This window comes from Crotalus tigris, unplaced genomic scaffold (genome assembly GCF_016545835.1).
Source record: "Crotalus tigris isolate CLP2741 ecotype Arizona unplaced genomic scaffold, ASM1654583v1 scf7180000017551.9496454, whole genome shotgun sequence".
NCBI classification, from domain to species: domain Eukaryota; kingdom Metazoa; phylum Chordata; class Lepidosauria; order Squamata; family Viperidae; genus Crotalus; species Crotalus tigris.
In genome coordinates, this window is record NW_024096469.1 from 7,952,130 (window position 1) to 7,978,691 (window position 26,562).

General features: G+C 38.6%; 1 protein-coding gene and 1 long non-coding RNA gene across 5 annotated transcripts in view; one reads left to right on the forward strand and one right to left on the reverse strand.

The window, feature by feature from the left end:
- Positions 1 to 26,562, forward strand: part of RPTOR (regulatory associated protein of MTOR complex 1) — a 425,821-nt gene that overhangs the window by 307,280 nt on the left and 91,979 nt on the right. For all 3 annotated transcript variants that reach the window (XM_039346112.1, XM_039346121.1, XM_039346131.1), the window contains exons 15-20: positions 1,826 to 1,891; positions 2,070 to 2,261; positions 3,097 to 3,237; positions 8,279 to 8,396; positions 10,656 to 10,796; positions 12,245 to 12,403. In XM_039346112.1, coding sequence (XP_039202046.1) covers positions 1,826 to 1,891; positions 2,070 to 2,261; positions 3,097 to 3,237; positions 8,279 to 8,396; positions 10,656 to 10,796; positions 12,245 to 12,403 — 817 coding nt within the window. The remainder of the gene's footprint in view (positions 1 to 1,825; positions 1,892 to 2,069; positions 2,262 to 3,096; positions 3,238 to 8,278; positions 8,397 to 10,655; positions 10,797 to 12,244; positions 12,404 to 26,562) is intronic.
- Positions 10,814 to 26,172, reverse strand: LOC120309180. Of its 2 annotated transcripts, XR_005557028.1 has the most exons (5): positions 24,666 to 26,172; positions 23,442 to 23,492; positions 13,865 to 13,947; positions 11,418 to 11,588; positions 10,814 to 11,025 (listed from the first exon to the last, which is right to left on the reverse strand). It is a non-coding gene; the product is annotated as an uncharacterized LOC120309180 (long non-coding RNA). The 2 variants fall into 2 exon arrangements; XR_005557026.1 differs by having other exon boundaries at positions 10,814 to 11,588.

Below are 26,562 nucleotides of genomic sequence, written 5' to 3' on the forward strand. Positions count from 1 at the left end.
AAACAGTTTAGCCTTTGGTCTGCTCCTCTTATGTTCTTATAGCAATGTTGGAGTAAGAGATTCTATATTTCACAAGGAGCAATACATTTTAATTATTTTTCTTCAACTCAACTACTTCGATCTTTGTAAATAAGATCACAGCAACCTGTGATAGTTAATAGAATAAGAGTTCCGTATGAAAAATTTACTGGGTAAGAATAGTTATACAAATAATCCTCACTTATCAACCCTACCTGGGACCCAAAGATGCTTTTTCAAAAGGCAACTGGACTTTCTTTGTTTGTTTTTTTTTGAAGGCATTTCGCTTCTCATCCAAGACGCTTCTTCAGAACTGAAGAAATGTCTTGGATGAGAAGCAAAATGCCTTCAAGGAAAAATAAAGAAAGTCCAGTTGCCTTTTGAAAAAGCACCTTTGGGGCAACCATGACCCAGATGACTGAGAATCTCCATAGATGCCTACCTGGGAGCAGAATTTTTGTTCTTATGTTAAGCAAAACATCACATGATCACACTACTTAACGACAGCAATTCCAGAAGTCCTAGTTGCAGTCGCTAGATCAAGGAATATGAAACCATTAAGCCAAACCTTGTTTTTTTCTCCTGCCTGAAATGAACTGCCTCTGCTTCAACTCCTCCTCTCTGCCTGGCTCTCCCCATCTCTGTTCTTTTGGTTGGGAACTGATCAAAGAGAGAAGCAACCTGGAATTAAGGAGATAGTTCCTGACAGTGAGGACAATTAACCAGTGGAACAGCTTGCCCTCAGAAATTGTGGGTGCTCCATCACTGGAGGTTTTTAAGAGACTGGACAGTCACTTGTCTGAAATGGTATAGATCAGGGGTTCTCAACCTTGGCAACTTTAAGACTTGTGGACTTCAACTCCCAGAATTCCTCAGCCAGCAAAGCTCCATCACTGGAGGTTTTTAAGAGACTGGACAGTCACTTGTCTGAAATGGTATAGATCAGGGGTTCTCAACCTTGGCAACTTTAAGACTTGTGGACTTGAAGTCCACAAGTCTTAAAATTGCCAAGGTTGAGAACCCCTGGTATAGATCCTCCTGCTGGAGCGGAGGGCCGGACTAGAAGACCTCCAAGGCCCGTTCCAGCTCTATTCTATTCTAACAAAGAGAATGGTTGTTAAGCGAGCACCCACTATAAATATAGTCTGTTGAGAAAAATAATTGTGCTAAGAATCCCACTTTTTCTATAAACTGCAGTTACTTCTATGAATCAGTGGGGCCCAGTTCCTTCCTCGTATATTTTTCATAATGTGTAACATGGAAAAATGTTACAAAAAATCATTTTCACTCTTTCAAGTAAGCTTGGAAAATGTTTTTGTATGGTGCTTTAACAGCATTTGAAGCACCAAGCAAAAGCAATACTATTTGCCTATTTGACATGCATGAATATAGAGTTAGTAGAAAATGTACCAACTCCAAGAGTTGTATACAGGCTTCTTATTTGGACACATTTCTGTCTTTGTACTATGTATTAATTATATTAACTTTGTGACTGTTGATATTTGTATTTTCCAACAGCGCTGTCTGACATCACGTTAGAAAACTTCAATCTTGAAGTTGAATTAATTCTTATTGGAGGGCACCCATATCATCATCTGAAAAGGATTGGTTTGCTTTCATGCTCATTTTCCAGTTCAGTTAAATAACATAATTTTTGTATATTAAGTTTACAACTTCCTGGAGTCCTCCAGCAGTGCAAATCTTTGTCAGAGATGCCGTTTCTCCTTTAAAGCTTTTGCCTAAAGCATTCCTGTGTTGCTTTACCCAAGATTCATGAATAAAAATATTCTTGTGTCTATCTGTTAAGGCTGAACACAGAACAATGACAGCTTTCATCCTGGCAGTGATTGTCAACAACTACAACACAGGACAGGTCAGTACAAGTGAAGAAAAAGTGAAGCTTGACTCAGTAACCTTGAGTAAAAAAAAGTTAGACAGCACTGATTTAAGCCCGGTCATTTCTGCCTCATTCCTCTTGGGAATATCTTGGCCTTAAGATTTATATACTGACAAGAAATGGATTGCCATGTCATGAAGGCCCTTTCTTGCAGGAAGCTTGCCTCCAAGGGAACTTGATTGCCATTTGCCTGGAGCAGCTGAATGATCCACACCCTCTGCTGCGCCAGTGGGTGGCTATTTGCTTGGGCCGTATCTGGCAGAATTTTGACTCTGCGAGGTGGTGCGGTGTGAGGGACAGCGCTCACGAAAAGCTCTACAGCCTTCTCTCCGATTCAATACCCGAGGTACTTCCTCTAGGTTTCAAAAAAAATCTCTTCCAACAAGGAGACCCTGTTTTAATTAGCTACCTTAATTAGCTTCGCTGTGTTACAAAGCTGCTTCGGTGACTGCCTAAAGGGAGGAGCCAGGCTCCGTTTTTGCAGGATGACCATTGAGAAATTAAAAAGAGCCAACACGCCACTTTTTTAAAGGCTTTGGGTTAAGCTTGACTGCAGGTAGTCCTTGCTTAGCGACTGCCTCGTTTAGTGACAGTTCACAGTTATGACGGTGATGAAAAAGTAATTTTATGACCAATTCTCATATTTATAATCTTTGTCTGTCTATCAAGCCAAGGGAAGCTGAAGTAAGGTCATAAGCACAGACATGGTTTCACTTAGGAATTGCTTTGCTTAATGACTTGTTTGGAGGACTTCCTACAATAGGAATGCAATCTGGCTCAGTTTAACTATAACTATATTGATTTTAATTGATAAATCTAATCATTCATTGTTTAGAAGATAAAGACATAGATTGTAAAGCATTCACTTTACTGGGAAAACCAAATATGCCTTTTAAGTACTTCTAATGCTTCAGCTAGCAGCAGCAAATTAACAAATGTGCAAATAGATGTGGAGAGCTCTTTAATCAATTAACGTTTCTTGTTACTTATTAGACTGCATTGAGTACATGTTTAAATTTTTTGAACAAGTTTCCAGTCTGAATATCTCTTGGCCCTATGAAACAAGTATGTCTGATTTACATCTGCATTTTTCAGTGGAAAACTTGATTTGGCCTATTTTTGGCAAAGTAGTAGGTACGGACTCTTATGCTCTGTTATGATGCCTTCTCTTTCTCTTGTAGGTTCGCTGTGCGGCAGTCTTTGCCCTTGGCACTTTTGTAGGAAATTCTGCTGAGCGGACAGATCATTCCACTACTATAGATCACAATGTTGCCATGATGCTGGCCCAGCTCATTAATGATGGAAGCCCCATGGTCCGAAAGGTATAGCAAAGGGTTAGGAGGGATAGATATTAGTATCCTGGCCTTATTAGTTTTAAATACAGGCACTACTCAGTTAACAACAGTAATTGGGGCTGGAATTTCTGTTGCTATGTGATGCAGTCGTAAAACGTGATGTCACAGGACCACATCAGTTGGCAATTAGTTAGAGTTCCCAGCACTCTCTATTCCCCTGTTAAGTGAAGATCATCAAGAAAGTCCCAGGTGGCTTGTAAGTAGACCAGCTAGCTGGTAAGTGGCTGCTGTTATGTGCGGAAGGGTCTGTGGGTAGCTGACAAAGTACAGACATGGCAGGACCAAAGGTGGCTGCTGCCGTGTAAAGGAGAGTACATCAGTGGCCCCCAAGATATGACACAAGCACAGTGGTTGCTGCCAGGTGAAGGAGAGTAACTTACTTGAACTTACTTGAACAACTTGCAGTTTTTCCTACTGGCTTCCCCACTGACTTTGCTTTGGGGAAGCCAGTAGGAAAGAACATAGCAGAGATCTTGTGACTATAGAATGCTGCAACTTTCTTAAGTGCAAGCCACATGGCAAGCATCCAGGTCTTGATCATGTGACCATGGGGATGCTGGGATGACTGGAACTTTGAGAATCAGTCACTGAATGAATGGTTGTTAAATGAGGAGTACCTGTGCATAACATTCTGAATATCTTTATTAATTGAGGTTTTTTTTTTCCTGATACCAGTCCTTACTATGAGTTCTAGATGATCTGACCTAAAACTGGCTCATAGGATTGATACCAAATTTCCGTGGGAAATGAGAGGGCTCTAAGTACTGTACCAAAATCAAAGAGAGAGGGGCAGTTCTTTGTTTCTACTTTTTATAGCAGTTAAGAGCTTAGAAAGGGGATTTTAGCCTGCTTTTCACTCAGGGGAAAGTGCTATGGGATTTTAAAAGCTGCCCTTCTCTCCTCCTCTCTTCCTCCTCCAGCTCCTTCTCCTTTTCAGTGTTGATCCCTGGTAACTGGAGGTGCTTTATGTATGAGCAGGCACTGCTTTCCCAACTTATCAGTTCTTTCAGATAAAATTCTTCTAACAAAAGAGAAACTGGAGCCGACATTTATTTTTCTTTATTCTGCTGACTCATGAGAAGTGGGTAAAAAGGGAGTTAATGCGTAAGGCCCTCAGGGATTTCAGCTGCTTGATGGCTACCTCTGTCATCTAATTTTCTGCACTTTAGGTTTTATTGGCTGTGGCTCATCAATGATTTCTCTGAATGGCAAGTCAGGTGATTTAGATTATTTTGCCTCTTCCTTACCTGAGAGGACACTTCCAAAAGTATCATTTTTGCACTTGGCTTTGTGTTTTCGGCCTGAAAACTGTTTTAAAAGAAACAAAGTTAAACTCAACTCACAGAGTTTGATAGAAAGCACTTGCTGCAAAAGACACGTTGGATGGAGCTATAGGGATGGATATAGCTACCATTTTGCTATCACCCCTCCAGTGGGCCGTCATTCTAAAACATGAGGTGCTGTTTCTCGTCTGACCTGATAGTTCTTTGCACCCAGTTGGGTTGTTATCAATGTGGCATTTCAGTGTGAATAATCCTTTTTGGAATAGAAAAGGACCATTGTATAACAAAATAATGAAAAACTGGGTATTTAAAAAGGATAATTTTAGACCTGGGAAAATATTCACTGTTGGAAAGTGTGCTGCTGAATGCCAAAGAGAAGTGGTAATTGTCATCAGCAAGCTGTTAGATTGTATACCACTACTTTTATCTGGAGCTCCTTTGTTTAAACAACAACAGGGAGGAGGAGGAGGAGGGAGGAAGAGGAGGAGGAGGAGGAGATTTCTGTCTTGTTCTGTGCTTTCAGAACGAAGACAGTTTGAAGAAATTTTTCATTCCTCTTAGGAGATGGGTTCTGAAAAGCTTTTCGGTTGATCACTGTTAGTATAGCACAGTTTTATATTATTTGTGACATTAAACATGAAACAACAATTTTCTACTGGAAACAGAAATATGTGGCAGTCCTTTAGAAGAAAAAGGGAAGTATAGGGCAATGCAGGAATGAAAGAAGACAACTTCATTCAAGAAATAGCTCTCCTTAACCTGGCGGTGGGGGGCAAGGATAGGATTTAATAAACTGATCTTGGTCTGCTCGGATTTCCTTTTACAGAAAAGTAGCATATTAATCATTTGATAGCACTGAGGTATAAAGTGCTTGGTATTACTATATTGTATGCAAACTGTTTTTGATCTCTTCTAGCTGACTCTTCTACTGTATATGTTTTTTTTCCCCTTCCATTCAATCATATCTAATTTTCAGAGACTGCCTGGACAAATCCCTGCTATTTTCTTGGCAAGGTTTTTCAGAAGTAATTTGCCATTGCCTCCTTCCTGGGGCTGACAGAAAGTGATGACCTATGGTCATCCAGCTGGTTTAATTCCTAAGGCGGGATTAGAACTCATGATCCCCCAGTTGTTAGCCTGATGCCTTAGGAGTACATCTGTAAATAGAATGCAAGGATAAGTTTCTGACCTTCTTTTATAGCTACTGTTTTTCTTAATTCATTGTAGATAGACATTTCAAGAAAATAAATCTGAGATTTTTAAGATTTCCAATTGCCAGTTTCATAGTTTCATCTTCTGGTAGTTCCAGAAAATAATTGCCTTTTTTAATAAGACAGGTTGTCTTCAACCTAAACTAAAATGGTAGTATGGTAAATTATATTTTAATGGATAAAATTATCTATGGATAGGAAAAGAATGCTGTAATTTCATCTCTTCCTATTCACTATTTCCAGGATAGTACATCAGTGTGACAATACTGGTTTGAATCAAATAATAAGGAGGGTAGCCTGGCCAAGAATAAAAAGCTTTTGTTGCAAATAATACATTTTGGAGTCAAATGTTCCTGCTTTCTTCAGATCCTTATGCCAAAGTGAAAGAAAAATCAATGTTTCACCAAGCAGCATATAAAAAAAGTGCCCTCATTCTCACTTGAGGTGACAGATGGGTATTAATTTTGTCAGAATGCTGATTTCTAGGGACTTGATTTTCTTGCTTTTTTATGCTCACAAAAGCTTTCAACTACACTAAAGCAAAAGAGAATATATTGGCTAAGCATTGCTGTCAGCTGGTTTCAAGGAAAAGATTGAAGGAAATGTATGTGCTCTTTGTATCTTAGAAGTAAACAGGAACAGCCCAATGCATTTTTGTAAAAGATGGGAAATATTGTTGAATCCAGAAATCCAAGTCTGATATAAAAATGTTAAATTCAGACTGTTACAAAAATTATCTCTTTGCTTTCCTTCAAAAACTGTAACATGGCTACTTAAATAAAATCAAGAACCTAACAGTATCCCATCAATATCCCATAGCTGAAACCTGGAACTGATTCCCCTAGATTAGGGGTAGCTGACTCGGGAATTTTGGGAGTTGAAGTCCACAAGTCATAAAAGAGCCAAGGTTCCCTACCCTACATGATAATTGCTTCCTTAGTACTATTTTGGCATTACTAAGACATCAGGCTAGAAAGTAGGAGATAGTGAGTTCAAATCCCACCCTAGCCATGAAAGCCAACTGGGTGATCTTGCCCAGTCATTCTCTCTCAGCCCAACCCACCTCCCCAAGGCTGTTGTTGTGGGGAAAATGTTCATGTAATGTTTTCTATGTAAGGATTCACACACTGTACTTAATCCATAATGAGGTAAAGCTTTGGTTTGGGTTTAGCATGTTATGGGAATTCATCCATTGTATTTGAACATAATACTTATTGGCTTAGTCTATTGCTTGAAACCTTGTTTAACTAAATTTTGGCTTTATACAGTGTGAAAGCTTATTCTATGTGTGTGGGTATCATTCTAAAAACAATCCCCGTCAAATATTATTTAACAATGAGTGAGGGAGTTATTTTCCATATTAAAAGTCTACAGTAGATGTTTCCCAAGGAATAATGCAATTTCTGAGAGGCCCCTGAGACTTTTATATTGGAATCTGTCTGGAGTTTGGGATTTATTTGTAAAAGATTATATAATGTTAAGAGCCAGTTGGTGTAGTGGCTAAGGTATCAGGCTAGAAACCAGGAGATCATGAGTTGCATTAGGCACAAATCCAGTTAGGTGACCTTGGGCCAATCACTTTCTCTTAGCCCTAGGAAGAAGGCAATGGCAAACCACTTCTGAAAAACCTTACCAAGAAAACTGCAGGGATTGGTCCAGACAGTCTCAGAGATTGAACAGAAGAAAAAATACAACGCTCACAACTTTGAACAGACTTCATATTTTGTAGAAGAATATGCTTTCTGCTCTTCCTTCATTCTTGTTATATTTATAGATAGTGTGATTGTGACATTGTACTCTAAGCAAGCTTAGGTCAGATTTTCTCTGTTTAGATAGATGGGATAGATAGTTTTCATTTTCTAAAGCTAAAGCCTTTGGCAGAAAGTAAAGGGCTGGAAGGGAATTTTTCTTAAAGAACTCCAGAGAAGGAGAGTCCACCACCTTCCAAGTGATTCCATTCTTGGGCAACGCTTGCTGTTAGATCTGTCTTGATGTTCTGCCAAAATTTACTTCCTTATAGTTCAAATGTATCATTTTGGGTACTGTCTTCTGAAATAACTCTGAACAATGCATCATGACTTCCTGCAGTCATCTCCAAGCTAAACATACGCAGTGTCTTCAACTGTTCTTCCTAATTCTGTATATCATTTTGATTACTATCCTGTACGTGCCATCTGATTTCTCAGTGCAGTGCCCCAAACTGAAGATAGTGTTCTAGGTGTAGTCTAGTCAATATACAAGAGTAAAAGAAGGATGTCATTTCTTGATTCTGACATTAGATTTAGTTTTAGTTGAAGCTTCTGGTGATTATTGCTTTAACTAACTATGATAATGAAAACATTATGGTAAATCTTCCTATAACTTCAATGTTACTGATAGGTATCCTGTGATATGCACTTCAAGCTATTTGCCAGGCATTTGGTAGCAGCTCTCCAATGATGGAACATTCTTATGGTTAATTTCTTGATATCCATGGGGTTCAAAGATCTATTTTTCATCTTTGTTTCTCAACAGGAGTTAGTCGTGGCACTGAGTCACCATGTGGTTCAGTATGAAACCAATTTCTGTACAGTTGCCTTACAGTTTATGGAAGAAGAGAAGAACTATGCATTGCCCTCACCTGCTGCTCCAGGTACTCTATCATCTTCTTTGCAGGCACAAAGTTGTAGAAGTTGATTTCTTTTTAACAGGAAACTGAAAAAAACTGATAAAAAAATCTGTTTTCTTCTCCCATTTTCTTGAATCGTATTAATTTATTTGAGGTCTAAAAGTGCCAAAAAAAATCCCAATTCTGTTGGAAACTAAGATAAAAAATAAAATTCAACTTGTTTGAAGAGTTTAAACTCCCCTAGCATTATGTTAATTCATATGTAACACCAGCAGTTTATTTTTTATGTAAAGCATTTATACCCTGCTGATCAGTTTAAGAAACTCCTAGAACAGCTTACATAACAATATTTTTAAACAAAAACTCAGTCCCTGGGTTTTTAGCTTTACAATCGTATAGCATCAAAGAAAAAGAAGATGGGGAATGAAAAGGAAAACCAGAAAACAACTTCTCAATGTTTCATGATTCCTGCAGAAGGCAACTGTGATAAGAAACAGCCAAAGAATACCCTCAGCAGCAGAGCATGGCAGTTGGCCTTGCTGACCGTTGAAAAAGATCCCCAACCAGATGTTTAGATGTAAGTGAGGAAAGGCCTACATTCAGACTAGGATATTTCATGTTCCTTCTGTCCTTTCTCCTAACACATTTAATTTGTGTGAAAAGATTGTAAAGGTCCAGGACAAACTATTGTTGGCCTTCCCTTTCATAAAATGTCATTATTAATATTGTGTATCCTGTATAGTTTGGGGGGCAATTGGTTTATTTAGATAAAAGCTTCCTGCTTTTCATTTACTCTTCCCTGGAATAGTGCCTTCCTCCAAAAATATTAAAATAGTCTCTTCCCTCCTGAATTTCAGAAAGCCTAAAAACTTAGTTGTTCTATTAAGTCTTGAGGGCAGGATGTTGTGACTATTCTTCTGCACAGCGATTAGATTCTTTGGTTTAAAGTCCCAATTTATTTATGTGCTTTATAATTTTTAGTTAAGATTTATTTTGTTACTTATGTTTTCTTTAAATCTATTAGAAGATTGCAAAATTATATGTTGCTTGGAGTAAATTTGTTTGAAATAGTTTATATGTACCCTATAAATAAAATGTGTACGTTAATAGCTACTGTGCCTTAAAAAGGGGGAGAAGGGTGCATTTTAAAAACTGGAAACATAGATCAACATTATTTTGCCTTCTTTTTATACAGGAAGTAAATGGTTATAAATAAAATGCACAAAAAGCTTTCTTTGGTGTGCATTATGAAAGCCTTTTTATAGCCAACTAAGTCTGCCTTTTGGAGAAAAATAAGATAAAAAAATAATAACAATTGCAAGCATTCATAATATAATGGAATTCTTTGGGTAAATATTTAGGCAGGAAAAAGATCATTAAGCTTTTTTGTTTGTTTGTTTCTCTTTTATTATAATATCCAGACTCGCACCTCAGCAGTGATACATTGCTGAACTCAAATGAGGTCAGCTTTGTTTGGGGCTGTCACGTAAATCTCATTATAGCTAATAGACCTTGCACAGTAGCAGTCTGTACATTTTCCTCTACTTTAAATAAGGAAGTTGAAATGGCATCTCAGTTTTAAAATGTTACTTATGAAAAATCCCATTAATTGTCCCATTGATACTAAACTAGTACATTTATCCTATTAATACTAAACTAGAACATTTATTAAAAGGAACAAAGAGAAGCAGTTTAGCCGTTCAGTTTGTTGCTTGTGGAGTCCTTGTGCTCTCTGAGCTTGGTTGTTTTCTTACAGGCATTTTATTACTCTGCTGTGCCATTGTTACTCTTCAGTGCCAGAAGGGAGTAGAGTTTGCTGTCTGTTTATATATAGGGGCTTGCTCTGTCGGTGTTGGTGGGAGTCTTGTTTTCTTCTTGGTAGTTCCTTGACTAAGCCATTGTTTAATGTTTATTTGGTTGTTTACCTATGTTGATTTGTTCCCTTGATTTGTTACCTATTTGTGCATTGCCTAAAAGATTTTTTAATTATGTACTTATTTATTAAATGAATATGCCATCCATCTCCCAGTTCGAAGCAACTCTGGACTGTAAAAGATAAAAGCCATGGGGAAACATATGAAAAAGAACACTGAGGCTAAAAGAAGACATAGCACCAACCAGCTGCCACCCAGTTAATTTGAAACTACACGGGTGGCAAATAAGCTAAATAAATAAATGATAAAACTTTATCTAAGGGGCAGCAGTGACTACTATTATTGACTTACTTGAAACTATTACTGGTTTGCTATTTTGCGGGGATAAATATTTATATTGCCTCCATAGAGATTGGAAGTCTGACTCCAGTTCGAGATAATCCATGTACTCCAAAACTCCGTTCTGTCAGCTCCTATGGAAATATTCGAGCAGTCACTACAGCAAGGAACTTGAATAAGTCTCTGCAGAATCTCAGTCTGAATGAAGAATGTAAGATAACTTTTCATTTTTTTTAAAGAAAAAAAACCTTATACTTTGTGTGCATCTGGGTCTACAGCAGAAATGGCACAGTTAAAAGTGGACAGTGTCTCTAATTACTGTTTGTGAATAGTGTGACGTGGGATTGGAGCCTGAAAATCATGACCAGAAGTGGATTCATTGGCATAGTGATATATCTGTCCTCTCGATTATAGTCCCTATGCCTCTCCCAAAACGAGTGCTGAAAGAGAAGGGAGAGAAAAAAGAAAACATCTTGCAATAACAAAGTTGCGTACATATGTAATATCTTCATCTGATTTTCAGTTAGACGGTCCTCAATTTACAACCATTCATTTAGTTACTGTTTGAAGTTACAACGACACTGAAATAAGTGACATATGCCCATTTTGCACGCTTATAACCATTGCAGCATCCCCGTGTTCACATGATCAAAATTTGGACACTCGGCAGCTGGCATGTATTTATGATGGTTGCAGAGTCCCAAGGTCGTATGATCATTTTTTGTGACCTTCTGAGAAGCAGTGGGAAAGCCATTTAACACCTGTGTTAACAACTGCAGTGATTCACTTAACAACGGTGACAAGCAAGCTCATAAAATGAGGCAAAACTCACTTAGCAACTGTCTTGCTTAGCAATGGAAATTTTGGGCTCAGTTGTGGTCATAATTTGAGGACTATCTTGTATATTCCCTTATCTAGAAGCCAGTCCTGATGCTGTTCTGCCGTATCAAAAAGGTTCTTCGGCCCATAGGTAGTTTTTCAGGGAAAACAGGTAGCCGCAGCACTGAAAAAAAGAGAAGAAGAAAAAATCCTCTTTTTATGAGTTTCTTTTCATGTGCAGATTTCAGGACAATCATAGCAGCCAGTTCCTTGGTGGAGGGACATGAAATCAACATGCCTCCCCCACCTATTATTCCTTAAATTTCATTATTTTAATCTTTTCCTGCTTTTTTTTTTTTACAGAAAAACATGTATCTTGCAGGAAGTCCCAAATCATTCATGCATCCCCAAAATATTTCCACATTACAAAGTTGCCCATGTCTGCTAATTTCTGCTATCAGATAAGTTTTAATATTTAAATTAGTATTGGTATGATCTTTTGTCTCCATTACTGAGCATACCGTGATATGACACCCCTTCTGAAATAGTGTTTTTTGACTTTTCAAGAATAGAGACAGAACTGGTATGTTAATTTATAAAATAAAACTTACTGAGAGGAAGCTGAGCCTCAGACAGATGGAGCCTGGTGGCAAAATGGTGGAATTAATGTGTGATGCCACATTGCAGTCACTAGGATTTCTGCATGTGGCTAATAAATAACCACTGCAAAACCAATATCTCCCTTCGCCCTCAAATTTCCATATGTATTCATACTTTATGGAACATAGTCCGTGCATACATGTTTTGTTCAGTGTCTGCGTTCTTATTTTTATTCAATAGCTGGAAGCTCTGTTGCATTTTCCCCTGGGAATCTGAGCACCAGCAGCAGCGCCAGCAGCACCTTGGGCAGCCCTGAAAATGAAGAATATATCTTGTCTTTTGAGACGATTGACAAGATGAGGAGAGTTAGCTCCTACTCATCACTGACTTCTTTGATAGGTAAGCCTAAATGTTTTCAAGCCAGATTATTGATAAAACAGAGGGCAGGGTGAAAAGGTCGACAGTTGCTCCAAGCCAACATCCTTGTGGTAGAACGAGTAGAAAATAACGATTGGAAGTTTTGGGGAAAGAACATGTAGATTTATAACGATGCAACAATGTTCATGTGGGCCTGTGTCTATTTTCTATCCAGGATATTTTTTTCTCCTAATTTAAGCAAAAGAAGCAAATATTGATTGGAATTTATAACGGAGCTATTAAACAGGCAGCGCATGGCATATGGCCTATGGTCTCCTCTTAACTCACTATTTGGTAAGATGACATTCTTATAATCAGCAACATTCCTTTCTAATTTGTTTGTTGATTACTCAGTTTGTATCTCACTTTTTCCTAGCTAAGTAGAAAAAGTCAGGAGCAATCTAGCCAAGCTAGCATAGCTTACTATTACTACAATGGTCACTTAAGCTCTTTGGGCAGGATAGGCAGTCACCATCTTAGAATAAAACTTCTTTGCCTGTATCATGATGCCAACTGCACAATAATGTTGTTGACGGTTCAGATTAAAGGTTCCATGGATGTGGACTGTGAGTGTGTGCCATTCCCTTTGCCCAAGTATCCTTATAAAATTCCCTGCCACCGTCATTAGAAAATAAAGAAGAGGCACAACTATGATAGGTTGAAAATAAGGGGTCAAATCCTGACATTTTTAGGTAGAAGGATCAAGGAACATACCAGGCTGGATGGACAAATAGCCTAACCTAGATTATTCGGCATTTCTTTCAAGAAGAAGCAATGGCACTCAGTGTTTAATATGAATATTACCAACTTACAAGGGATTAGAAAGGTTGTTTTTAAAACTGCTATCTATTATTTTTCATTCCTGCCTTCTGATCACCAACTCTACAGCTACTCTTGCATATAATATGCTTTGTGGTGACTGGGATTCTTGGGATTATTCTTGGGATTATGATCTAACTAAATTACAAGTCACATTGGGAATATAATGTTGGAAAAACTGCAATATAGCCAATCAAATTCAAAAACATTAAAAAGTGAAATTACAAAAGAACAAGAAACTGACAAATACTTTTATTTGTTTGGGAAACAGAAAGAAGAACATATTGTCTGCAGAGGATGAAAATTGTGCCCTTTATATCATCTCTTTTACAATACTCTTGTCATCTCAATTGCTCCTTTTGTAAAGCTTGATATTTCCCCATTGTTTTCTTCAGATGTTCAAAAGAGTTTAATTTGTTACCTGAGTTTCAAAAGAGTTAAAGTCAAAGAAACTAAAAATAAGCAAAAAAAAAAGAGAGAGAGAGTGATCCAAAGCAGTTTTCCAATGCCCCCCTTATTCGTATTCTGCCAGGAACCGCTCACATCCAGCTGTAAACAACATAGCTTCTGGAAGTGGTTTAAAATTCATAACTTACACAAAATTCCATTACTTTCAGCACTTACCTTTTAAATGATGGGGATTCTCCCCCCTCATGACTTCTTTCTTCCACCTTCCCCCTTTATAGAAAAGTCTTCCATCATTTTACCTACAGTGCAAAGAAAATCATTTTAAAATTGTGAACTATCCACATGCTTGACTTTAGAGATGGCAGATTTACATTGATTCTTAACAAAGCTGCAGAGTAGTGTTACCCATATAAAAAATAATAATATTTAGCAATATAGTTGTGATTTAGAAGAGCTCCTATAGTTGACTGAGAAAGTTGCTGTTTTGCATAGGTGTGCTCTCAGATTCCATTTTTGGTCTGGATAGCAAGAGTGAGAATGTCTGCAAGGAATCAGTGCTGCTCATGTTAGACCATGGTTGTCTAACTTTTTGGTTTGACCAGGCCACTTTGAGTAAAGAGGAATTGTCCTGGGCCACATGTAAAATATATAATATAGTTAATGGGCATAAATCACATAATGATACGTTTTGTCAGGTGCAAGAAGTCAGGAACCAAGATAAGTTCAAAAGTACTACAAGTTTATTTCAAGAATCTGAACTAGTAACGGTCAAGGAGAATTGGTATCAACAGACTTCAAGGGAGGCTAGAATTGCATCCCTTCGGGAGCCATAGGTACTCCAGATTGATGATACATTTCACACCACCCTCAGGCTCAGCCTGGTGGTCTCGCACAAGTTTACGATCTTGTGGAGCCACATTACTAGCTGTCCAGGGCTTCATGCAGACTGTGGGCTTTGGGTTGGACATGCCTGGGTTAATGCTGCGATACATGACAAATATAGCCCAGAGATGTTGCCCAGAGATAGATATATCTGACACCATATAAGGCTGTTTGATATGAACAGAACCTGCACCTAATGCTTTAGCATATGAAACTTATCCCAATTACAGTACATCCCATTAATTTGTCATCTTTAAAATTATGGAATTAGTATCATTATGCATGGTGCTTAGAGATTAACACCAAGCTTTAATGCAGACCTCCTCCTGAAATTACCAGAAATTGTACTTTCTGATGAGACAGAAGGGAGAAGAATATTAAACATATTAGCTTTAATTACACTGAAACCAAATCAGATGTAGTTTTATGCTAGCTCCACCAGTTCTTTATGTATCCCCCCAGCATACCACTTGGAGGTCAAGTGAAGGTTCAGCTTAAAAAGGGTCACACATCTATGGCTTAGAGGATAAAAAAAATATAGATCCCAAGGAGATTCAAATTGAACATTTAACACACTGGAGGGGAGGAATAAGGGCTGCAGGAGCAAAGTAATTAAAGAAATGATATTCATTATTTTAGTTAAGCTTGAAAATTGGAGCACGTCTATCATGGGATCAGTAGGATGGATATCATTAGAGAAGAAAGTAACAACACAGAAAAATGTTTTGAATTCAGGTCGTTGCAGTTTTGAAAAGGATATGATGATCAAGGGGAGACAGAATAGATTTTGATGAGGGCAGCAATACATAAGGCAGTTCATTGGAGAGTTTGCCCTAAGACAGAGGTCAAAAGAAAAAGACAAGGAGCTGATTGGAGGGGAGTCATGAGTGTAATCGCAACGAAGAAGAAAGCAAGGCAATATTAAGGTCTGAAACAATGGTTAAGAGCTCTACAATATCCGGAGATGTACTGTAAAGGGTAGTAGGTTCCCAATGAATTAATTTCAGAGGCAGAAATGCAGTGGGATGCAGGCAAGTGAATGGGCAAAAGATGATCAGATCGCACTTGTAGGAATGCCACAACTATTAGAATATGCTTTAAAGGAGAGAGCAATTGCAGTGTCTTGGGGAAAGCAGAATCAAAAGTTGAAAATATTAAGAATGGAAAAATCAAAGGCAGTGATGGGTCCCCTGGTTTAGGAAATGACAGTTCTCAAGAAAGAAAACAAGGAAAGCCAAAAGGATGTAATTAGGTGATATATGCTGGAAAGAAGTACAGGTGGTCCTCAACGTACGATCACAATTGAGCCCAAAATGTATGTCGCAAAGTGAGAAATTTGTTAAGTGAGTTTTGCCACATTTTACAACTTTTCTTGCCACATTTGTTAAGTGAATCATTGCAGTTGATAATTTAGTAACAAGGTTAAGTGAAACTGGCTTCCTCCTTGACTTTGCTGGTCAGAAGGTTGCAAAAGGTGATCACATAACCCTGGGACACTGCAGCGATCATAAATATGAACCAGTTACCAAGCATTTTAATGTAAATCACATGACAATAGAATAGAACAGAACAGAACAGAACAGAATGGTATGGGAAAAACAGAATCCATAATTATTTTCAAAATCACCTTATAAGAAATGCTTTGTTAACAGTATGGGGAAAAAATTAAAGCTAAAATATATCTAAAAATTCCAGGGTAGTTATCAACGATGGAAGCATTTGTACATCCAAACTTGGTAGATTTTGAAAAAATATGGGCATATAGAGATATTCTAAATACTGATGGGAATTTAAAATCTAAACAAGAACTGGAAAATCAGGGAATCAACTTGTTATGGTGGGCACATTTAAAGACACAGACTACTATCAAATTTGGGACTTATTTTATTGTTGGTTAGAGGAAAGAATGAAGGATTAGGAATTGAATATATATTAGCATAGCTAATCCCAGACAACTCGTTGATTGGAAAAATTAACATATGTTTATGAAAAAAACCCAATAAAATATTTATAAAAAAATAGAATAGAATAGAATAGAACCTTGGAGGTCTTCTAGTCCAGCCCCCTGCTCAAGCAGGAGAGCCTATACCTTTTCAGACAATTGACTGTCTAGTCTCTTCTTAAAAACTTCCAGTGATGGTGCGCTCATGATTTCTGAAAGCAAGCTATTCCACTGGTTAATTGTCCTCACTGTTAGGAAGTTTCTCCTTCATTCCAGGAGATGCTGCAATGGACCTAAGTTTGAAAAAGGGTCCTACATCACTTTTTTTCAGTGCTGTTGTAACTTTGAAAGGTCGCTAAATGAGCTGTTGTAAGTCAAGGTCTACCTGTAGCAAGGAGTTTGAGGGGAAAATTGGAAAGAGAAAAAGGAAATGTAAAAGCCTCTGTCAACTTGCATTCTTGTCACCTTCACATATATGTCCGTATAATTTTCTTGACAAACAATTTGGAAATGGTTTTGGCTCTGTCTTCTTCCAGGAATTTGTTTTTAATTCCCAGTTGTCCTGCAGCTCTGTTATTTCCTGATGGTTTCTCCTCTAAATAATAATGTTTAAACCTTCTTCCTTAACATACACATACACAACAAAGAAAGCTTTTTGAGATCAAACATCAAAAATGCAGCTTATCTTAGAAGAATTATTTGGTTGAAAAACCACATCCTGCATTTTGGGCACCACTAGGCTCAGTTGAGCCTATGATGAAATGGCTGAAGGATTAGTAAGAAATGATTGTTAATAAATTGTATTTCCTCAGTAGCAACGTTTCTAGGTAGGAGAAATAATCAGAGGAAATGTCCCAAAGGTGCTTTTTTAAAAAAAAGTTTAACTAATTTTTAAGAATTACAATCTTTAGAGCTTAGTAAACAGCATATTATCTGGGTTTACATATTTAACATTAACTTCCTCAATATAAATCTATTCAGTACTGCACAATCCAGTATTTTTTGCTCCTTTCTTCCCCATATTTTTTCCATTTTCCCCTCATTACACAATTACAATTCTTGGTACTATTGATGTATACAAAGTTAGATATAAACATCTTCATCATGTTTTAGTAATATTATACAAATAACAATAATATCAACTCATAAATCAATATCCTGTTTTTCATGCTCTTGTTAAAGTTTGATTTCTGATCAATATTTGAAGTATCTTTATCAGGTGTGATTTTCTCAATATTAATTACATTTATATAGCTAAAATTTTATTCATACCAATCCTCCTCTTATATCCATATTTCCCATATCAAAAGAAGAAAAAAATGCTATTTTAATTCTAAATCATATTTTTCATTATAAAGGTCTAATTATATCATCCGTTCTTTAAATCATATTCAAACAAATATTTAAACATATAATGCCCCCTCTAATAGGTCAGATCTTCTATTTTTTAAATCTAACTCTTGCTTTCTTTCTTTGCCAAGTAGCTTTCCAAACTAAGACAATTAAATCGCTCAGGAATTTTCTTTCTATTTTATGAAAGTTGCTTGGCATGAGGAAGACAATTTATTTAAGTAGGGTATTTTGGGGGATGAATTCCACCCATTTATGTTCCTTAAGCAATTCCCATTTTCCTTCTCCTTCAATTTCTCTTTTCATTTTTTGTCTCCCAAATTGTAACATTTCCCTTGACAGCTCTATTTTCCATTTTTTAAAATCTTCTTCCTTGTCATCAAGTGTATTTTGCAGACTTAAGGAGTAAAGGGTATTTTGCATTTTCATTGTTCTTGCAATATTTTATTTGTATATGTAGCTTATATTTCCCTTCTTTTATCTCTTCCGTCTGTAGGTCCATTTCCTCTGCTTCATCTTCTGATTTCTGGTTTATTTGTTCATACTTTGTAGTCATTGTCTGGGAACTTTCTAGTTGTAGATTTAATTTGGAGATTTGCTCATTTATATTATCTAAATTATTTTTAGTCTCATTATGGTTTTTTTTAATGTCTTCTTTGTATGCAACAATTGTTTGGTGAATTAGTTGCAGCATAGAGTATATTTCCTTCTGAAAGGTGTTTGTTTTTTCTTGAGGCATCATTCCTGGAGATCCTCTAATATCACCAGTCTCAGTAAGAGTAGAACAAAGTTTCCTCTAGTTTTCTGGTCTTTATATGTAGCCTTTATAATCCAGTAGGTTCCAGAATATAGGTTCAGTCCCAAAAGCAATATTTTATAGTGATCCCAAAGGTGCTTTTTAAAGAGGCAACTGGACTTTCTTGTTTTTCTTTGAAGATGTTTCGCTTCTCATCCAAGAAGCTTCTTCAGCTCATTTTCTTCTTCAGAGCTGAAGAAGCTTTTTGGATGAGAAGTGAAACGTCTTCAAAGAAAAACAAGTCCAATTGCCTCTTGAAAAAGCACCTTTGGGACAACCATGACCTGGATGACAGGAATCTCTATAGACATTTAGCAATCAGAGGAAATAATTTTTCAGTATTGAAACTCTCGTCATTCTAAATATTAAGAGATGAAAAATATACTGCTCTACAAATGTTGTTGTTCCTAATTTTCACCAATCCATGGTTGTCTTGAACCACTATGTTTGTGTCACTATTAACTCACTTTATTTAAAAATATAAATACTGCTTATCATGTTCATGCATCTCCAGACATCATGCTTAACTTCGTTTAGCTTGAAAACGAAACCACCTAGATCACAGGTCGGCAACCTGCGGCTCCGGAGCTGCATGCGGCTCTTTGAGCCTTCCCCTGTGGCTCCCAGCCTCCTCTGCCATTTGCAGAGAGAGACAGAGACAGAGACAGGCAATTGCGATTCCCTGCTTCTCTCTCTGCCTCTCTCTCTGTGTGTGTATGTGTGTGGCGTGTGTGTGTGTTGTGTGTGTTCTCCGAGGAGCTGAAAAGCTTATTGGGCAGAGCTCCTCCCTTTGCTGTGTCTCTGCAGGAAGCAGGAAGGGCAGGAGAGAGCTAGCTAGCCCAGCTATGCTGACTCAGGAATTCTGGGAGTTGAAGTCCATGAGTCATAAAAGGTTGCCTGCCTCTGAGCTTGTTGGAGAATAGCTTGAAGCCAGCTTGCCAGGTGAGCAGCAGATGGAGAGAGGGGGGGGAAAGAGAGAGAGAGAGGGAGGGAGAGAGAGAGAGAGAGAGAGAGGAAAGAGAGAGAGTGGGGGAAGAGGACTGGCAGACCAAGGGCAGATAAAGAGAGAGGGAGAGAGGGAGGGAGGGAGGGAGAGAGAGAGAGAGAGAGAAACCCTTTTGACATCTAAAATGAAGATAACACTGCATATATCCTTTTTTACGTGTGTGTGTGTGTGTGTGTGTGTGTGTGTGTGTGTGTGTGTGTGTGTATATATGTTTTCTGAGGTTTTCGCAGGTATTTGTATGTAGGTCTTTGGTTGTTCGGGTTTTCTCCCGCGTAAAATTGGAAGTGTCTTGGCGACGTTTCGACGAAGACCCATTCGTCATCTTCAGGCTGGTGCTTTCAGCTTCGTGCTTTGAGCAGCAATGTGTGGTTTTAGCTGTTTATTCCTTTTAACTGCCAGTGGGGGTATGAACTGATTGGGTGGGAGCTTGGCTGTGTTCTGATTGGGTGGAGGTGTGTTCTGAATGGTTAGGGGCTTGGCTGTGCTCTGATTGGCTGGGGGAGTGTTCTGTTTGGTTGTGCTCAGGTTAGTCTGAGTTGCAGAGGGGTTTAAGATTTTGGGCTGCCTTGCTATTTTCTGGCTTCGCGTTCGTGGTCGTGTCTCCTCTTCATGGAGGGTGTCAGTTTGCTTCATGTATGGATTGGAGGGGTTTAAAGTGGCTAATGATGCAGCTGTGGTCTGGCTTCTGGTTTGTGGTCGTGCCTCATCATCGGTGTGGCTTTGGGTTTGTTTTTTGCGTGGATGTGTGGTGGTGACATCCTGTGTGGTTTTTGTGAGTGTGGGTCTGGTATCATTTTTTGTGTTAGGGAGTCGTTTGTCAATAAGGGCGGGTTTCCAAATGGCTGGTAGGCGGGAGGTATCATCTCGCTTGTTCATGCTGTGTGGGCGTTTTTCTATCTTGATGGCTTCTCTGATTATTCTGTTATTAAAATGTTCACTTTTGGCAATGGTTCTGGTATTTTTAAAGTCAATTTCATGTCCTGTGGCTTTAAGGTGTTGGACCAGGGAAGATGTTGGTTCCTCTTTTTTGACTGAGTTCTTATGTTTTTCAATGCGTGCACTTATTCTTCTGTTGGTTTGTCCGATGTATGTGGTGGGACAAGTGGTGCATGGGATTTCGTATACTCCTTGATTTTCTAATTCAATTTTATCTTTGGGGTTTCTAAGGATGGTGGATATTTTTCTGTTTGTGCAGAATGCTGTTTTGATGTTGTGTTTATGGAGGATCTTACTGATTCTGTCTGTGGTGCCTTTTATGTATGGGAGGAGGGCTTTGCCGTTTTCTTGTTCTTTGTCTTGGATTTTAGTGGGGGTTTCTTTTTGGATTAGGTTTGTAATCTTATTTCTATGGAATCCATTGGATGTTAGTACATTGGTGAGAGTGTGTAGTTCGGGTTTTAGGTGTTGTTCGTCAGCTAAGCGTTTTGTTCTGGAGATGAGTGTCTTGGCTACAGAGTTGATCTGTGCTGGGTGGTGGTGTGAGAGAGCGTGCAGATAGCGGTTTGTGTGTGTTTTCTTCTGGTAGATGGTGTGTCCTAGGGAGCCATTGGATTTCTTGTAGACTAAGACATCCAGGAAGGGAAGTTGGTTGTTAGCTTCTGTTTCCATGGTGAACTGTATTTTGGGGTGTAGGCTGTTGAGGTGTGTGAGGAAGTTGTCCAGTTTTTCTTTCCCATGTGGCCAGATTATGAAGGTGTCGTCTACATATCTGAGCCAGAGTTTGGGTTTGTGATCCGATTTTTCTAGAGCTTGGGTTTCAAAGTGTTCCATGTAGAGGTTGGCAATGACAGGTGAGAGGGGTGATCCCATGGGTGCTCCTTCTGTTTGTTTGTATTTTTGTCCATTATAGATGAAGTATGTGTTGGATAGGCAGTGGTTGGTCAGATCTAAGATGTGTTTGGGGGGGTTATATTTGTTTTGAATAGCTGTCAAGGCTTCTTTGATAGGCACTTGGGTGAAGAGGGATATGACATCGAAGCTCACTAGTAGGTCGCTGGGCTGTAAGTTTTGTTTCTTTATGATCTCTATAAACTGGAATGAGTTTTTTACGTGTGAGGTGATGGATTCTGCATAGGGCTGTAGTTGTTTGGCGAGAAATTTGGCTAGGTTTTGTAGAGGTGAGCCTATGGAGCTGACTATAGGTCTGAGTGGGGTTCCTTCTTTGTGTATCTTGGGGAGACCATAGAGTTTGGGGCATCTGGATGATTTCTCTCTGGGAATGATTCTTTGCTGGATCTCTTCGCTAATGGGGGAGGCTTTTATTTTGGATCTGGTGGTTTTTTCCAGGTAGGTGGTGGGATCTGTATTTAGGGGTTTGTATGTGGAGTCTTGGAGTAGGTTGGTTAATTTGGTTTGGTAGTCAGATGTGTTCATAACCACCGTGGCGTTGCCCTTGTCTGCTGGTAGGATTATTATGCTGGTGTCTTCTTTCAGGTTACGTAGTGCTGTCTGTTCCTCTTTGGGTAAGTTGCTTTTGGGTGGCTTGCTGGTGCAGAGGATGTTGGTGATTTCGAGTCTGATTCTGTTGGCGTCGTCGGGGTTGATTTTGGTCAGGCTGGTTTCAACTCCACATATAATGGTTTCAGTGGGGATGTGTTTGGGAGCGACTGCAAAGTTGAATCCTTTGGAAAGGACATTGGTTTCGGCTTTGGTGAGGATCCTATCTGAGATGTTATGCACTGTTTGTTTCATGTGTGGCTGTGAGGGAGGAGGGGTTTGTTTCTGGCGTTCTTGTAGTCTTCGGAGTTTGTTGGTGTGTGTATCTGTCTTGAGGGTGGTCTGTGTTTCGGCTCTCCAGACGGCGAGTTGTTTGGATTTGTCCCAAAGTGCGGGGTGGATCTTGTTGCTGAGTTTGAGGTGGAGTGTGAGGAGATCATTGTTAATTCGGTCTAGGAGGAATCTTTTTGTGTGAAGTTCATTTCTGATTAGGGCCAATTCTGTTCTTTTCATGATCCGTTTGGTGGCTGCAGAGTTGGAGTGGAATTTCAGTTGGAAACATGTGGGGATTAGATTTTGATCTCGGCAGTTGCGTAGGAATGCGAGGTCGCATAAAATGGAAGCTCTTTGGACTTCAAGTTTTTCATAGGTCCTGGTCAATGGTGGATTTCCTCCCCTTAGAGGTTTGATATTTGTTTTCTGAGGTTTTCGCGGGTATTTGTATGTAGGTCTTTGGTTGTTCGGGTTTTCTCCCACGTAAAATTAAACCCCTCTGCAACTCAGACTAACCTGAGCACAACCAAACAGAACACTCCCCCAGCCAATCAGAGCACAGCCAAGCCCCTAACCATTCAGAACACACCTCCACCCAATCAGAACACAGCCAAGCCCCCACCCAATCAGTTCATACCCCCACTGGCAGTTAAAAGGAATAAACAGCTAAGACCACACATTGCTGCTCAAAGCACGAAGCTGAAAGCACCAGCCTGAAGATGACGAATGGGACTTCGTCGAAACGTCGCCAAGACACTTCCAATTTTACGCGGGAGAAAACCCGAACAACCAAAGACCTACATACACACACACACACACACACACACACATATATACACACACACACACAGAGAGAGAGAGAGAGAGAGAGAGAGAGAGAGAGAGAGAGAGAGAGAGAGAGAGAGACCTATAATAAAGGTAAAAAAGGATATATGCAGTATTATCTTCATTTTAGATATCAAAAGGGTTTTGCAGCTCCCGGTGTTTTGTTTTCGGTGGGAAACGGGTCCAAGTGGCTCTTTGAGTGTTTTGGGTTGCCTATCCCTGACCTAGATATATGAAGACATGAATCGGTATAAAAACAAATGAATAAACTTCAGGTATTTACCTGAAAGATACTTCCCAGTGATGTTTACAGAACAGTGTCCCTGTCTGGTGACTGAAGTTTTGATTTTTGTAGTTTTGACGTAAGAAAAAAAGGAAAATGGAGAAAAGGAGATCATTAATAATTGTACAACCTTTTTGTCATTATCATTCAAATATCTTGTCCTTCCACAACAAGCCCAGAGCTGCACAGCACACGCATTCTTATTTTCCCCACCTTTGTAATGCTGATTTGCCAGAGAGAGTCCTTGGGCTCTGGGGCTGAGGAGGGATTTTAACTCCCATCACTCTGGCTGAAGTCCAGCACTTTTGCTGCCACCCTCGGAGCCATTTGATTTGTGGTCCTTGAAACCCTTTGCACAGTTTGGTCATGATTGTTGAAAATCAGCAGCTCAGTACCTTCTTTCATTGTTTTCAGTAAATAGGCACCAAAGCTGCAGTGCAATTAACATTTAAACTGCAAAGAAAAATCCCAGCTCTATCCCAAAAGCACCAAAGAAAGAAAAAGAAACTTTTAGCCTTGTTCTCAGATATGATGTCAGCACAGCCAGTTTTTATCTTTGCATTGTCTACTGTAACCCTCTCCCGTTATCCAAAAAATTAAGTGACTCCCCCTCCTGAATCACCCCACAAGCTCTTTCCCCGCTAAGAAAGTGAAATCTCAAATAAAATTTTAGGGGCTATCTTCCAATAAAAGGAATCTTATTCAGTTGGCTAACTAAATAAAACAAATGACACAAATTTGAAAATTGCATATTAAGAGAGATATTATAATAAAGAATTCTCTCACCTTCAAATCTCCTCTGAGGTTCAAATAATAAAATGGCATTCTGCAGGGTTTTTTTTTAACAACGGTTGCATTGTTTTTTACAAAATTTTTTAAAAAAGGAAATCTGATTGATTAACCAGGACACTATTTTTGTCAGTCAGAATGTTTTAATCATTTAATCTCTGCAGCATTGCAGTCCTTTTTTAATTACCTGTCATATTACAAAATACACATGATATAAGAGAACATACTCATTAATGCAACAGCATAGGATTGAAGATGTATTTTTAGATAGCTGAAGGATTTATACAAAGTTTATTTTACATTGCTCATTCAGGTGCATAAATTTTTCAGTCGTTGATTGCCATAAAGGCTAGCAACAACCTCTGGGGTTTTTTTTTCCTGAACAAAAAAAAACCCTATTCCCCCCTTCCCCCCTATTGCTTTCTATGTATATACCTATTTAGGAGGAGCATCAGCTGGAAGCAGAAAAAGGTCTCACTGTTCCTGATGGCAAGGATGGCTCTGGATCCTCCATTGTGCTCTTAGAAATGCTGCTGAGTATTTTTAACTGTTGCTTCCCTCTGGCTTGGTATATTCAAACAGGAAATTAAAACTGAATAAACCTCCTCTTTGTTGGCAAGGTCAGAGAAAGAACTTAAAGATCAACCACCTATCATCTGCTGCTAATTAATATGTTTTCTCTGTTGCTAGTTAATCTCCTCCCTGGTTAATTTTGAAAGGGGGAACGGTTGCAGGAAATGTTGGGAATGGGTGATGGGGGAGGAAATGGTACATACTTTGCTTTGAGTTTCTAGAAAAGGTAGGGTGTACATCACATGGGTAAATGAATAAAAGACAAGACAAGCTTTACCCAGTGAGTTTAACTCAGACTGTAATTGGTATGGCTTTTCTGAACAAGAGCTCATTTCTGAACTCTCCAATTTAGAAATTTGGCACAAGCGTTGCAACTGCAAATTATGGTGAATTCCTACAGCATTCTCAGTAAGCCAGGCATCTGAGAGAAAGGGCACCACAGCTGCTCTAACTTGCATGTGTGTACCATTCAGCCAGGCTCTTTCAATTGAAGGGGTGGAAAAATGCAAGCCACTTTGAGTGTCCCGATTGCAACTATTAAACTGAATACTGTAAAGGGCCATGCATAGCTGAATGTAATATTAAAAGCTCAGAGCAAAGAAAGGCTATTTACTTCTTGTGTTATTGTTAAAAGGAATCATTTTGCAATTCTCTGTACTGTAAGGCCCATTTAACCAATTTGGAACTGGCCTAGCTAATTATAAAGCTGTCATTTTTATAGAAATTTTATTAAATGTTACAATTTAAAAAGAGCTAATACAAACTTCAAAAAGAATAAAAGAAAAACATGCAGAAAAAAGGAAAAAGCTAGAAAAGAAAGAAAAAGTAAGAATTTAGTAAAGAAAAATATCTAGCTATGGGTATAGCAATAGAAAAAGCACTTAGACTTATACACTGTTCCACAGTGCTTTTCTCTGGGTGGTTTACAGAATCAGCATATTATCCTGAACAATCTGGGTCCTCATTTTACCCACCTCAGAAGGATGGAAGCCTGAGTGAATTTTGAGCCCCTCAGAATTGAACACCTGGCAGTGGGCAGAGTTAGCCTGTAATAGTGCATTCTAACCACTGCACCACCATGGCTCCTATACTAAAACATATAACTGAGTAACTTAATACTAAAATGATTACTAATAATAGTAATATAAAGAAAAATGAGGGGATTCTTCAGATATCAATAGATGGGAGTCATTAAACCTTACCCTGTGGGGAAAGATGATCAGTGTCAAAATGAATATTATTCCCAGATTAATTCACATTCTGAGAGGAATTCTAGTTTATATATCTGGAAAATATTTTCAAAAAATACATTCTTTGTTTACAAAATAATAATAAATAGTAATAAATAGTAATAACAACAACAACAACAATAATAATAATAATAAAAAAGTTGGAAGGGACCTTGGCTGTCCAATCTCTTCTTAAAAACTTGGAGCATTCACAGCTTCTGGAGGCAGGTTGTTCCACTGATTAATTGTTCTAACTGTAAGCTTTTCCTTAGTTCTAGTTGCTTCTCTCTTTGGTCAGTTTCCATCCGTTGCTTCTTGTCTTGCCTTCAGGTACTTTGGAGAATAGCTTGATTCCCTCTTCTTTGTGGCAACCCCTGAGATATTGGAGCACTGCTATCATGTCACCTCTCGTCCTTCTCTTCATTAAACTAGACATACCCAATTCCAGCAACTGTTCCTTATATGTTTTAGCCTCCAGTCCCCTAATCATCTTTGTTGCTCTTCTCTGTACTCTTTCTAGAGTCTCAACA